At 35.2% G+C, this 13,548-nt stretch overlaps 1 protein-coding gene across 2 annotated transcripts in view; it reads right to left on the bottom strand.

The window, feature by feature from the left end:
- The window catches only part of CNTLN (centlein), a 391,924-nt gene that overhangs the window by 213,527 nt on the left and 164,849 nt on the right, over positions 1 to 13,548 (bottom strand). For both annotated transcript variants that reach the window (XM_030920397.1, XM_030920398.1), the window contains exon 8: positions 2,964 to 3,158. In XM_030920397.1, coding sequence (XP_030776257.1) covers positions 2,964 to 3,158 — 195 coding nt within the window. The remainder of the gene's footprint in view (positions 1 to 2,963; positions 3,159 to 13,548) is intronic.

Genomic DNA, 13,548 nt, shown 5'->3' with positions numbered 1-13,548 from the left:
AAAATCTCCTTAAGCTGATAAGCAACTTCAGCAAAGTCTCAGGATACAAAATTAATGTGCAAAAATCACAAGCATTCTTATACACCAGCAACAGACAAGCAGAGAGCCAAATCAGGAATGAACTTCCATTCACAATTGCTTCAAAGAGAATAAAATACCTAGGAATCCAGCTTACAAGGGATGTAAAGGACCTCTTCAAGGAGAACTACAAACCACTGCTCAGTGAAATCAAAGAGGACACAAACAAATGGAAGAACATACCATGCTCATGGATAGGAAGAATCAATATCGTGAAAATGGCCATACTCCCCAAGGTTATTTATAGATTCAATGCCATCCCCATCAAGCTACCAATGAGTTTCTTCACAGAATTGGAAAAAACTGCTTTAAAGTTCATATGGAACCAAAAAAGAGCCCGCATTGCCAAGACAATCCTAAGTCAAAAGGACAAAGCTGGAGGCGTCACGCTACCTGACTTCAAACTATACTACAAGGCTACAGTAACCAAAACAGCATGGTACTGGTACCAAAACAGAGATATAGACCAATGGAACAGAACAGAGTCCTCAGAAATAATACCGCACATCTACAGCCATCTGATCTTTGACAAACCTGAGAGAAACAAGAAATGGGGAAAGGATTCCCTATTTAATAAATGGTGCTGGGAAAATTGGCTAGCCATAAGTAGAAAGCTGAAACTGGATCCTTTCCTTACCCCTTATACGAAGATTAATTCAAGATGGATTAGAGACTTAAATGTTAGACCTAATACCATAAAAACCCTAGAAGAAAATCTAGGTAGTACCATTCAGGACATAGGCATGGGCAAGGACTTCATGTCTAAAACACCAAAAGCAACGGCAGCAAAAGCAAAAATTGACAAATGGGATCTAATTAAACTAAAGAGCTTTTGCACAGCAAAAGAAACTACCATCAGAGTGAACAGGCAACCTACAGAATGGGAGAAAATTTTTGCAACCTACTCATCTGACAAAGGGCTAATATCCAGAATCTACAAAGAACTCAAACAAACATACGAGAAAAAAACAAACAACCCCATCAAAAAGTGTGCAAAGGATATGAACAGACATTTCTCAAAAGAAGATATTCATACAGCCAACAGACACATGAAAAAATGCTCATCATCACTGGCCATCAGAGAAATGCAAATCAAAACCACAATGAGATACCATCTCACACCAGTTAGAATGGCAATCATTAAGAAGTCAGGAAACAACAGGTGTTGGAGAGGATGTGGAGAAATAGGAACACTTTTACACTGTTGGTGGGATTGTAAACTAGTTCAACCATTATGGAAAACAGTATGGCAATTCCTCAAGGATCTAGAACTAGATGTACCATATGACCCAGCCATCCCACTACTGGGTATATACCCAAAGGATTATAAATTATTCTCCTACAAAGACACATGCACACGTATGTTTATTGCGGCACTATTCACAATAGCAAAGACTTGGAATCAACCCAAATGTCCATCTGTGACAGACTGGATTAAGAAAATGTGGCACATATACACCATGGAATACTATGCAGCCATAAAAAAGGATGAGTTTGCGTCCTTTGTAGGGACATGGATGCAGCTGGAAACCATCATTCTTAGCAAACTATCACAAGAAGAGAAAACCAAACACCGCATGTTCTCACTCATAGGTGGGAACTGAACAATGAGATCACTTGGACTCGGGAAGGGGAACATCACGCACTGGGGTCTATCATGGGGAGGGGGGAGGGGGGAGGAGGGAGGGATTGCATTGGGGAGTTATACATGATATAAATGATGAATTGATGGGTGCTGACGAGTTGATGGGTGCAGCACACCAACATGGCATAAGTATACATATGTAACAAACCTGCACGTTATGCACATGTACCCTAGAACTTAAAGTATAATAATAAAAAAAAAAAAAAAAAAAAAGAACTAAACAAAGCCATTAAATTAAATTGTCATATGCATACAATAGTATGTCATAACACAAATTTTATCATTGATCCAATATTATGTACCTGAAGTCCAAAAAATACACACAATATGGTACAATCTTAAAAACTGTTGTAAGGTTGAGTAATTAGCAAGACAAATGCGGCATGTTCAAAAATTACAATCCATTTCTGAATTTAATTAATACATTATAAAATTTAAAGAAAAACTATGAGTGCCTTAAAAACACTTAAATAAATTCACAGAGATTTTTTTAAAGATGTGTAGAGTTGAAAGTTGCCCTGAAGATTATCTAAAAGGTACCATTTAACATTTTCTATATGCTAAGCTCTGCACTTTACTGGCACTATGTCATTAAACTTCATAAAACTCTATGACATAGATACTATTAATATCAACATTTTGTTTATGAGAAAGTTTTGAATAAAAGGGCTAAGAAATGTGTTTAAGTTCACAAAGCTCACAGAGCTATAATTAATCTCAGGTTTATTTGAAACCAGATCCTACATATTTATCTATACATTTATACTACCTTCATTTACCACAGGAAATAGTAAGAAAGGTTATGTGGCCTGTCCAAAATCATGTATCAAGGTAGTGGCAGAATTAGGACTATTGGATATTAAGTACCACATACCAGGCATTATGGCAAGTACTTTATGAAACTTACTGTTAGATACTCTTTCTATTCCATTAGCTCATTCAGTTAAAAAGTCTCAAAACGGGCATGACTTATTAATTTGCTTTTCAATAATGTATATCAGCCAAATGTTTCATCACGATAACTATATCTGCAAGACCCCATACTTCTACATGCACTTCTATATGAATCTGTATTGTAATATTCATGCTTACAAACAGTATAAAAACAGGATAATGCAAAACTATCTGCACACTTCTTATACTTCAATAAATGCAAATATATTTAAAGTTTTATGTTTTAGTCAATTGTAGATTTAATTTGATATTACACTGAATAACAGTTTTAGAAAATGTCACTCACCTGTGCTGAGTAGTCTGGATCACTTTCTTGAGGTAAAGGATGAGGTGCTCCCTGTGATTCCTGAAGTTTTTCTTTTAACTTAGCATTTTCTTGCTCTTTCTGTAATAGCTGATCCTGAAGATTAACAACACTTTGCCGGAGCATAGCTTCATTTGATTTTGTGGTTTCAAAACAAATATGTAATTCATTGTAAAGCTGTTTCAAAAAATATATCCAAATTATATTAATAACCAAAAAAGCTATGTGTCTGTGTGTGTGTGTGTGTGTGTGTGTGTGTGTATACGAATTGTATAAACATAGTTCTTGTCCTCAGGTTATTTTAATAGTCGGAGAGAGAAAGAAGATATAAACACAAAAAAACTAACTAAATTATACAATAATATTTTAAACATTTAATTTAACATTTAAAATTTGATAATAATAACTAGAAAATATGTAAAAAAAAAAAAAGCGATATGTAGTATTAGCCAGTGTAATATAGGAAAAGAAGGCCAAATTTCTGAGGAAGAAAATACTTTAAGCTAGCTATATTAATCATGGAGGGAATTATGACCTGAACTGAACCATGACAATATAATTGGAATTGACCAAAAACGGAAAGTCATTCTAAAGATAGAAGAAATGTGAAAAAAGTTATGCACAACGATAGGAAGGGACAGAAAGGAGCATAAGGTATATCAGTTTAACTGGACTTAATATATACACTGGAAAGAAAACAAAATCAGTAGTATTTCATTAAGAGTTAATTAATGTTGAATTGTACATTCTTATTAAGTATAATTTAGTATCTACTGCTAGGAAGAGCAGAGGACTAGTAAGAGACAAAGTCAAGCAGTAATGCTGTCGATAGAATGTAAAGACTCTTCAATATCGGATTAAGAGGATGGACTTGTTCTGAAGGAGTTACTGAAAACCTTAAACAGTGTGAAAAAATAGAAGCAATGTTTTGAAGACTTACTGAAAACTTTAAAACCTTTTTAAGTCAAGGCAATATGCATTAAATAAATTTAAAAGTTTATTAAAACTATGAGATAACACGACATATAAGTGCCATCATACAGAGAGTAATATAGGGTTAACAATGGTATGCCTCCAGTACTTGTGAACTTGCTTGGTAATGAAAATCCTAATGTATAATTGTGATTTAATGAGATATAATTCAATCTGTGGTAGTTGATTTACATACAGAATCTGTATGTATATCTGTGGCTGATACTAGAAAAGTGACCTAAGTGCGAAAATGTGTGTGTGTGTGTGTGTGTGTGTGTGTGTGTGTGTGTGTGTGTGTGTGTGGCTTTAAAGGCTAACAGTAAAATCTTACAATAAGAACAAAACCCCCAAGTGTAACATCTCAAAATTATGTAGATGCTATGGTAAGTTTTTAGCTTTGCTCATTTAATTAAAGATACAGAACATCTTCTATCAGTTTGTCTTGCCTCATGGGAAGAAACTTCCATACATAAAAGATTGTAAAGCTTTAGTTCATCTAGAAACCTAGGATTTGTGTACATTTCTGTATGCATGTTATACCTCTGTTTTTAAATTTAAAATTTAAAATTTAAAAAGGCTTGTAAAACCTTTCATTAATACATCTCCTGAAACATAATTTGTCACAAAAATAAGACCCTCCAAAGTTCCACTCCGCTGGCATATAATTAGCTCAATATATCTTTTATCTTTCATTAAAAAAAAAAAAATGTATCTCTGGCTGGGCATGGTGGCTCATGCCTGTAATCCCAGCACTTTGGGAGGTCAAGGCAGGCGGATCACCTGAGCTCACGAGTTCAAGACCAGCCTGGGCAATATGACAAATCCCCGTCTCTACCAAAAAATACAAAAAATTACCTGGGCTTGGTAGCATGCACCTGTATTCCCAGCTACTTGGAAGGCTAAGGTGGGAGGATCACTTGAGCCCAGGAGGTCGAGGCTTCAGTGAGCCAAGACTGTGCCATTGCACTCCAGTCTAGGTGACATGGGGAGACACTGTCTTTAAAAAAATAAAATTATCTATCTATATTATTGTGGAGATATTTAAAATAATCCACTTCAATTTATAGCCAAAGTCTAGGCAATTTTTTAAAAGAAAAATGTTGCCTATATGATTTATAAAAAAATTTAGAATATCAATTTATATTTTCCCTTCCCATTACCTTTATACCAAGGAGCATGTCCAATGTCCTTTCCACAGCTAATATCATCAGATAGTCTAGGAGGGAAGAAAGAGTAGGAACCTGCCAGCTTTCAGGGACAATGAAGAGTTCAGAGTGCCTACTTGTACTGTGCTGCTGCTCTCATGACTAGGTTCAGTGTAGACAAGAAAAAAGCAAACCCTGGACACAAAAGCTAACCTGGCTAGGGAGAAGTGAAGCTATGATGAGTGAGGGTCTTCTCTTCACTGCATAGTCACTTTTTCAATGAAAATGTAACCACTTTGTAATCTCAGGTGCTTTGTTTACACTACCCAACATTTATCCCATCAGTACAAATTAATCCCTCTAAGGTAAATAATAGAAAATATTATTAAAGAATTCACATATTTCAAAAATTTGAGAATCTCATGGACACTGATAAGGGCTGACAAAGAAAACCACATACCTTCCGTCCTAATGACCAAGGTACAGGCACGATGCTAGGGTATGGTCAGTATTGAGGACCAATTTACCGGCCTCTAGTGCCAAGGATATGGCATACCTTACTCTTGGGTGCCACATCTTGGTACCTTCTTCCACAAATATAAGGCTCTAGGCCAATTCATTCACGGAAGAAGGCTCTATCTTAATTTTTCTCCTCTCGTCTAACTACTGCCTTGCTTCATAAAATAGAGGACTGGCCGAGCACGTTGGCTCATGCCCGTAATCCCAGCACTTTGGAAGACCGAGGCCGGCGGATCACCTGATATCGGGAGTTCAAGACCAGCCTGACCAACATGGAGAAACCCCGTCTCTACTAAAAATACAAAATTAGCCGGGCATGGTGGTGCATGCCTGTAATCCTAGCTACTCGGGAGGCTGAGGCAGGAGAATTGCTTGAACCCAGGAGGCAGAGGTTGCAGTGAGCTGAGATTGCGCCATTGCATTCCAGCCTGGGTGACAAGGAGAGACTCAAACTCAAAAAAAAAAAAAAAATGGACGACTAATAGCACTCTTCTTGTGTTCTCTACTTTGCTCTCTCTGACATGCAGTTTAAGCAGGTGCATTCCTATTCAGAAGTTGCCCTGACTTGATGTGATATGACTAGGTGGGTAAGACTACACTGGTACAAACTCTGTCTTGCACTGAATATCCATCCTTCCAAGCAGCAGGTGAAAAAGAACTGAGAAAGCCCAGAACAAATTAGATCAGCTTTGCCCTAGGTTTTGGAACAAACTCTTATCTTATTCCTTAGCTTACTCCAAACATACATCTCCTACTTGCCTGTTTTCTTTATTGGCTGACTGGATTTCACGTATTTAATAGTAATGAGATCACTCAGTTGTGAACTTAGAGTACAGGAAGCAAAGATAGTCCTCCAGCCATTTTTAACTCTAGGCCTCAGTCCAGCAGTAAACTTGGTTAAAACAGCCTTCAACAAGGTTAAATCTAGCTTTATTTCTAAAGTGTTTTTTGGTGACAAGACCTCAGGGTAATAAAATGTTTATTTCTCTAGGAGATCCTGCAAGAAGGCAAAAGCTTAGGATGTTCCAGTGCCCTGGATAGATTGCATCTTATTCTCATTCCATTAATAAGAGTAGAGTAAAAAAAAACAAAAACAAAAAACACAAAAAAAGCAAAACAGTGCTCAAGTGAGTAAATTAGGCAATATGATAAATTCTATTCATCTGCATTGCTTTAGGCATACTGAGTTATCTTCTTCCCTATTAGTAAGAACATTCCTACAACAGTTTTCAGAGAGGCTCTTTTCTCTATAATTTCTTTCCTCTAATAATCCAAAAAGTTCGAATGGATCAGAATTTTTTTGTAAGATTCTGGCCTATAAAAATGTAATCATGTATTACATTATATGCTTTAGAAGTATCAATCATTATAATTCATAAGCAATATATTATCCTTACTATTCTTCATGCTATTTTCTATTGAAGAAATTAAAGTGAAAAACGTTAAAAGGATCTCCAGGGCACAGAAAGCAAGTTAGAAATAAGACCTCATACTCCAGCTCCTTTAATTTTCAGGGGTCTAGACTGAAGAGCCCCTTTTCAAGTATTTTATTAGTGTTAAACAAGTAAATGATATCTTATGTATCTTAACAATTTTGAAAATATGTATGTTCTGTTACCCAATTATACTAATTTAAGAATTGAAATCGTCCAAATTTAGTAAATATACTACAGCATTCCCTCAGTATCCACAAGATTGCTTCCAGGACCCAAGTGGACAACAAAAATCTGCAAATGCACAAGTGCCTTATATAAAATGGCACAGTATTTGCTTATAACCTATGTACATCCTCCTATACACTTTAAACCATCTCTGGATTACTTATAAGATGGAATTTACCCAGTGGTTACAATGTAAACACTATGTAAACCGTTATTATACTTTTTGTATTAATTTTTATTGTTGTACTGCTATTTTATTTTTATTTTTATTATAACAAAAAGTTATAAAATACATGTTAGTACCCCAACCATGTTTGATGGTCTAGAAATCATAAATGCTGATATAATTCCCTATCAATATTTAAATCATACACATATATAAATGATGTGCAGACATACAAAAATATTAAAAATTATATGAAAGGCTACATGCTCAGAGGAAGAGAACACATTAGATTACTTTTATGTATCTTGGTAAGTGTTTTCTCCTGGAAAACCCTTCCACACTATGTGTTTGGTAGACTTGTGTATGACACTGATGATTCGTTACAGAGAGCTCTGGGACAGTATGACTCACCTCTGTGCTCAAAACCTTTTTCAATTTTCTTTCTTCACCTTTGTCTCCCCTCCTCAATTCCCACATCCTACCACTTGGGACAACTGTTTTTATCTTTTCAAATAATTAAACAGGTATTATGATACAAATCTACTTAATAAATGAGAGAAAGAATGGGGAATGGAAGGGCAAGGAAAAGGGTTGAAGAAATGAGAGAAAGAGAACAGAGGAAACAAACTTCATTAGAAACAGTAAACTAAGATCTGATTCTTAAAGAAGTTTAATATGAATTGAAGACAAATTGTTAGTGTAATATTTTTAATTCAGCTCATCTAAGTCTTAGAGCTAAATCCCAATTATTATTCAAAAATATTAAAATGAACCTATGTGAAAATGTTTGAAATTTTGAGTAAATAATTTCATCTCATTATTGCAAGGATGATTATTCAAATTGGAAAACAATCTAAAAATATGTGTAGACAAGGAATAAAGACAATACATATAATGCTCCAGAATAAAAATGAATAATCTGATATAAATGAATACTAAAGTCTGAACAATAGCACACCTGACAAATAAGGCAATGTGATCATTCCCAAATTTTAAAATCCTGCACTACACAACTAGTACATTTGTGAGGAGAAAAAATAGCGTTAGTAAAAAATCTTCAGAAGCTCAAAAAGTTAAAGTGTGATGTAATAGCAAGATAAAAGAAACCAAATGGATACAATCAGGAGGAACAATGGCTAGAGAATAATGATGGAAGCCCTTTTCAAAGAGAAAGGTAACTGCTATACTCTGGTCACCAAAAAGAATGCAATGAAATCTTTTGAATAACATTTAACTTAGATATCAGGACAAATATTCCAACATTAGAAATTATTAGGTGTTGAAAAAATTTGGATGAGAATGGATAATGCAAGTTTGTAGAATCTGTTTACCGAGGCTTTTAAGGATAAGATCTCATCTTTCCATTTACAACTGACTATACTGTGGGCTTTATAATAAAGTTTAAGAATTGCATTCTGGACCGAAGATTACCTAGATCTGAATTCTACACGGGTAGCTGCTTGACTCTGGACAACACTCTAAGCTTCAGTTACCTGATCTATAAAACAGGGATAAAAATAACAATACCACATCAGGTTGGTGCGAGGCTTAAAACAATAAGGCAAAAGCCCTATTGCCAGTGCGTGATACACAATAAGCTAAAACATATTAACTATTATTATTATATGGTTACTAGGAGCAACTTACATTTTTATCTCGATTTACATAATACATTTCTGAAATAATTTGTGTAAATGGAAACTCAGATTCTCCCTGGCTTATAGTACAATTTTACATTCTGTCTTTATAAGTGTGCTCTAACTGGAAGGACTTCTCACTCGTATTTTGTTTCTCCACATTTTTCACCACTGCAGAACCATTCATCCACCCAAAGTCAAACATTAAATGGAGTAATATTTAAATTAAAATAGAAACATCACCATAAAGTTTTAAAATACAATTATGATTTTTAAATTGCATTATCCAAAGCGGGACAGCATAGCATGCAATGTCTCAAGGTTCAGTAACTTGACATTTACTGATCATGTAGTAGGCAGGTCCCCTTAGAATCCATGACCCCCATACATACTTATTACAGGATAATTTTAAAAGGATATGTTATGTATGAACTAATTAAAAGTGAATTGGGCCAGTCGCAGTGGCTCACACCTATAATCCCAGCACTTTGGGAGACTGAAGCTGGTGGATCACCTAAGGTAAGGAGTTTGAGACCAGCCTGGTCAACATTGTGAAACTCCGTCTCTATCGAAAAGTACAAAAATTAGCTGAGTGTGGTGGCACGTGCCTGTAGTCCCAGCTACTGGGGAGGCTGAGGTGGGGGAATTGCTTGAACCTGGGAGGTGGAGGTTGCAGTGAGTCGAGATCGGGCCACTGTACTCCAGCCTAGGCGACAGAGTGAGGCCCTGTCAAAAAACAAACAAGCAAAAAAATTGAATTGCACATGGTTAATATGATGTTATAGCTTCATAAAAGGAAGTCTTCCCTGGGTGGGTAGGTCAGTGTGTGCGTGTGCACGTGTGTGTGTGTGTGTGTACATATGTGCAGTTAATCCACTCTAATGAATAGTAATAGTCTGAACTGACAAAGAAATGTTTATTGCAGCTTTATTTACAAGAGTAAACAAATAACATATATAACCAACACTAGAAAAATTATATGACCGTCTAAAATAGTTATATGTTATGATTTTTAAAAATATAATTATAAAGTGAAAAATATTAGTGTGCCTACAGATATGTTAAGATGCATTTTTAAAACTGAAATATTCAAAATGTTCACAGTATTTGCCTCTGGGAGATGGAATTATAAAAGACTTTGCTTTTTAAAATAACTATATATAGCTACCAAAACAACTGTAATGTCTACTAACTGTAGACAAAATTTATAAAGAATAAATAAATAAGGAAAATATTTTCAAATTGAGTCTAGTTGAGGATACTAATGAAAACTGTATGAACAACTACAAGCATCTAAAATAATTTCAAAATTAAAATACTACACTGGGAGGTACAACTTCAAAGTGAGTATAAAATTAAGTATCAGTGAACCCCCTGCTCCCACGCTCCCCAAGGTAATGTTTGAGAAACAAAAATAAAAGAAAAATGAAATTCAATCTAGAGAAAGAAATGGCAAAAAATAGACTAAACACAAGGAAAAGTAAGCCAGTGATTTTAGGTTAGCACATCTCAGTTTGTTCTCTTTTATTTTTTTTTCTGCCTCAATACTATTCACAAACACAACATACCCCCAACATTTACATCTCTCATTTTCTATAATGATTCTTAGAAGGGATAAACAGAATCCTAGAAGAAAAGTGTTTAAGGTTTCAAAATGTACCCCAGATTACAATTTAGTTGATGGCAAATTCGCCAAATAGGGACATATAAGCTCTACTTCTGCAAATTTAGTAAAGACATATACACTAGGGAATTTATGGTTTGAACTAGAGTTCATTTGGAAAAGTTATTAGAAATTAATTTGTCTCTTTGATATCTTATCTTCTCAGCAAAGTATAACTGGTATGATATCAACAAGGAGAGTTTTCTTTATCCTTAGTCTTGGAACAGGCCCCCAGTTATGCTCCCATATTACCCTCTACTACTATGACAACATACATCATTCTTTTATCACTTCTGCCATTTAATGTCTGCTATCAACTAATTTTAAACTGTAAAAGTTGTAGAATAAAGGAAGTAAAATGGTATCTATGCAGAAAACTGGGTGGGAAAACTTTCAGCCACTGGAAGAAAGTATACCTTTAAAGGTTAAATACCTGTTATGTTCAAGGAACAACAACATGGTCTGTGTTGCTGGAGTGAATAAAAAGAGAAGGCAAAGATGAGATCAGAAAGGTAATGTAGTCAGAACATGTAGGGTCCCACAGGTTGTAGTAAGAACTTAGGTTTTTTTATTTTTAATGGTCTGGGAAACCATTGGAGAGACTTGAAGAGAGCAGTGATCTGATTTGACTCACAAATATTTGGCAACAATATCCTGGCACCTATGTCTAAAGGCTTAATATCAGAACAAAGAAACCTGCAAGTTATTGCAATAATTCAGGTAATACATGATAGTGGCCTGGACAGAATGGTGACAGCAAGGTGATAGGAAGTAGTCAAATTCTGTACCTGTATTGAAAACATAAAAGGCAACAGCTTTGTTTCAAACACTTTCAGTGTGAGATGCCCATTACGTATCCAAGTGAAGAGATATTAAGTAGGCAATTAGCTATAGTCTTTCCTAGAGTACACCAAAGAGATCCAAGGTAGATAAACAAATTTACAAATTTGGGAATCATCAGCCTATAGACACAGGTAGAGCATCCAAAACCCAAAATCTGAAATGCTCCAAAATCCTAAACATTTTTGAGCACCAGTATGATGCTCAAAGGAAATGCTCATTGGAGCATTCCAGATTTCAAATTTTCAGCTTTGGGATGCTCAGTCAGTAAATGTAATGCAAATACTCCAAAATCTCAAAAGCTCAAAATGTGAAACACTTCAGGTTTCCGGTTCCAAGCATTTCAGATAAGGGATATTCAACCTGTAGTATAATTTTGAAAGTTAAGGTGATTAGATAAAATCACTTAGGGTGTGAGTATAAACAGAAAAAAAAGGGAGAGATCCTAAGAGTGAGGCCTGGGACATTTTAACACTTACAGGACATGGAGACTGGGTAGGACCAGAAAGAAATTTAAAAGGGACAGCTAGAAACTGAAGGAAGAAAACCACCCAATTATAGTACACTGGAAGCCAAGAGGGGAAAAAAAAATGTTTCAAACAACAGAAAAAAAATGTTTCAAGCAACAGAAAGTCATCAATGGGGGAAAAAGAGAAAACGATTAATTAGTATTAATCACAATTAACAAGTATTAATAAAGTATAGTGTTTCAAATCATTTTAGCAATGGAACCTGGTTTAGAAACAAAAAACACAGTGGGCAATGCCACCCCATAAAACAAAAAGGCAGCACTGCTCTAGCTGAAGTGGAGAGAATAGACTGTATCTTCCTGCTTGCTATCATCTAGGTCCTTGGCAAAACGCAAAGGGAACACAAAATACACACTGAAAACCACTGTTACAAAGCATCATTTAAAAAACGTGTTTAAGTTTTAAAGTAATTTATTTCATGTTAATTACAGATATTGGATTTTCACAGTGATTTTTTTAGAAAAGTAAGATCAAAAGTAAAAATCCAATAATTTTGGAGGGATAATATGAACTGTATTATTTAACCTCTCTAAGCCTCACTTGCCTCAACTAGTATTATTAAATGAGAATAACACTATATAAACTAAGTTATTTATATAAATAATTTAGCACACTACACAAAACATATGAAGAACTCAATAAAGGTTTCTTTTTTTTTTTTTTCAGTCATTGTCTTGCTCTGTCGCCAGGCTGGAATGCAGTGGCATGATCTTGGCTCACTGCAACCTCCGCCTCCCAGGTTCAAGTGATTCTCCTGCTGCAGCCTCCCAAGTAGCTGGAACTACAGGCATGCACCAATATGCCCAGTTAACCTTTTGTATTTTTAGTAGAAACAGGGTTTCATCATATTGGCCAGGATGTTCTCGATCTCTTGACCTTGTGATTTGCCTATCTCGGCCTCCCAAAGTGCTGGGATTACAGGTATGAGCTACCGTGCCTGGCAATAAAGGTATTTTTTTTAATAATTATTAGATAAAATTATTGCTGCTGAGTCAGTTACCACACCTAAATACTTGGCTAAACCTTCTCAAAAAGCTCCTACAACAACTGTAAAGTAAAAGACTACTGAACAGAAACACACAAAATAAACAGAGAAAATCCTGGAAAATATTGATCCTAAAGACCTCCTCAGCAATCCCCTTTGTATTTGTGAAGATTTGTCCAAAAATAATGTACAAATTTTACAATGAAAGTTTGCCTCAAGTCATAAACTAGAATCATACTTGACAAAATAATTTCTTGTAAGAGCAGGCCAAGGAATTCCATTCCCCAAATCCTTTCCAGTTTTAAGACTATACTCCTAGTATGTTTCACTGCAGCTATCTGAATGCCAATTTATAAAAATAATACCTTACAGAGCAAATCTGTGTCTATATTTTAAATGATTCAGCTCTAATTACCATAAAGAAAATTCACAAAATTTTAAATGTTACC

This window comes from Rhinopithecus roxellana, chromosome 16 (genome assembly GCF_007565055.1).
Source record: "Rhinopithecus roxellana isolate Shanxi Qingling chromosome 16, ASM756505v1, whole genome shotgun sequence".
Lineage (NCBI taxonomy): Eukaryota > Metazoa > Chordata > Mammalia > Primates > Cercopithecidae > Rhinopithecus > Rhinopithecus roxellana.
The sequence above is the reverse complement of the archived record's forward strand: the minus strand, read 5'-3'. Positions and strand labels throughout refer to the sequence as shown.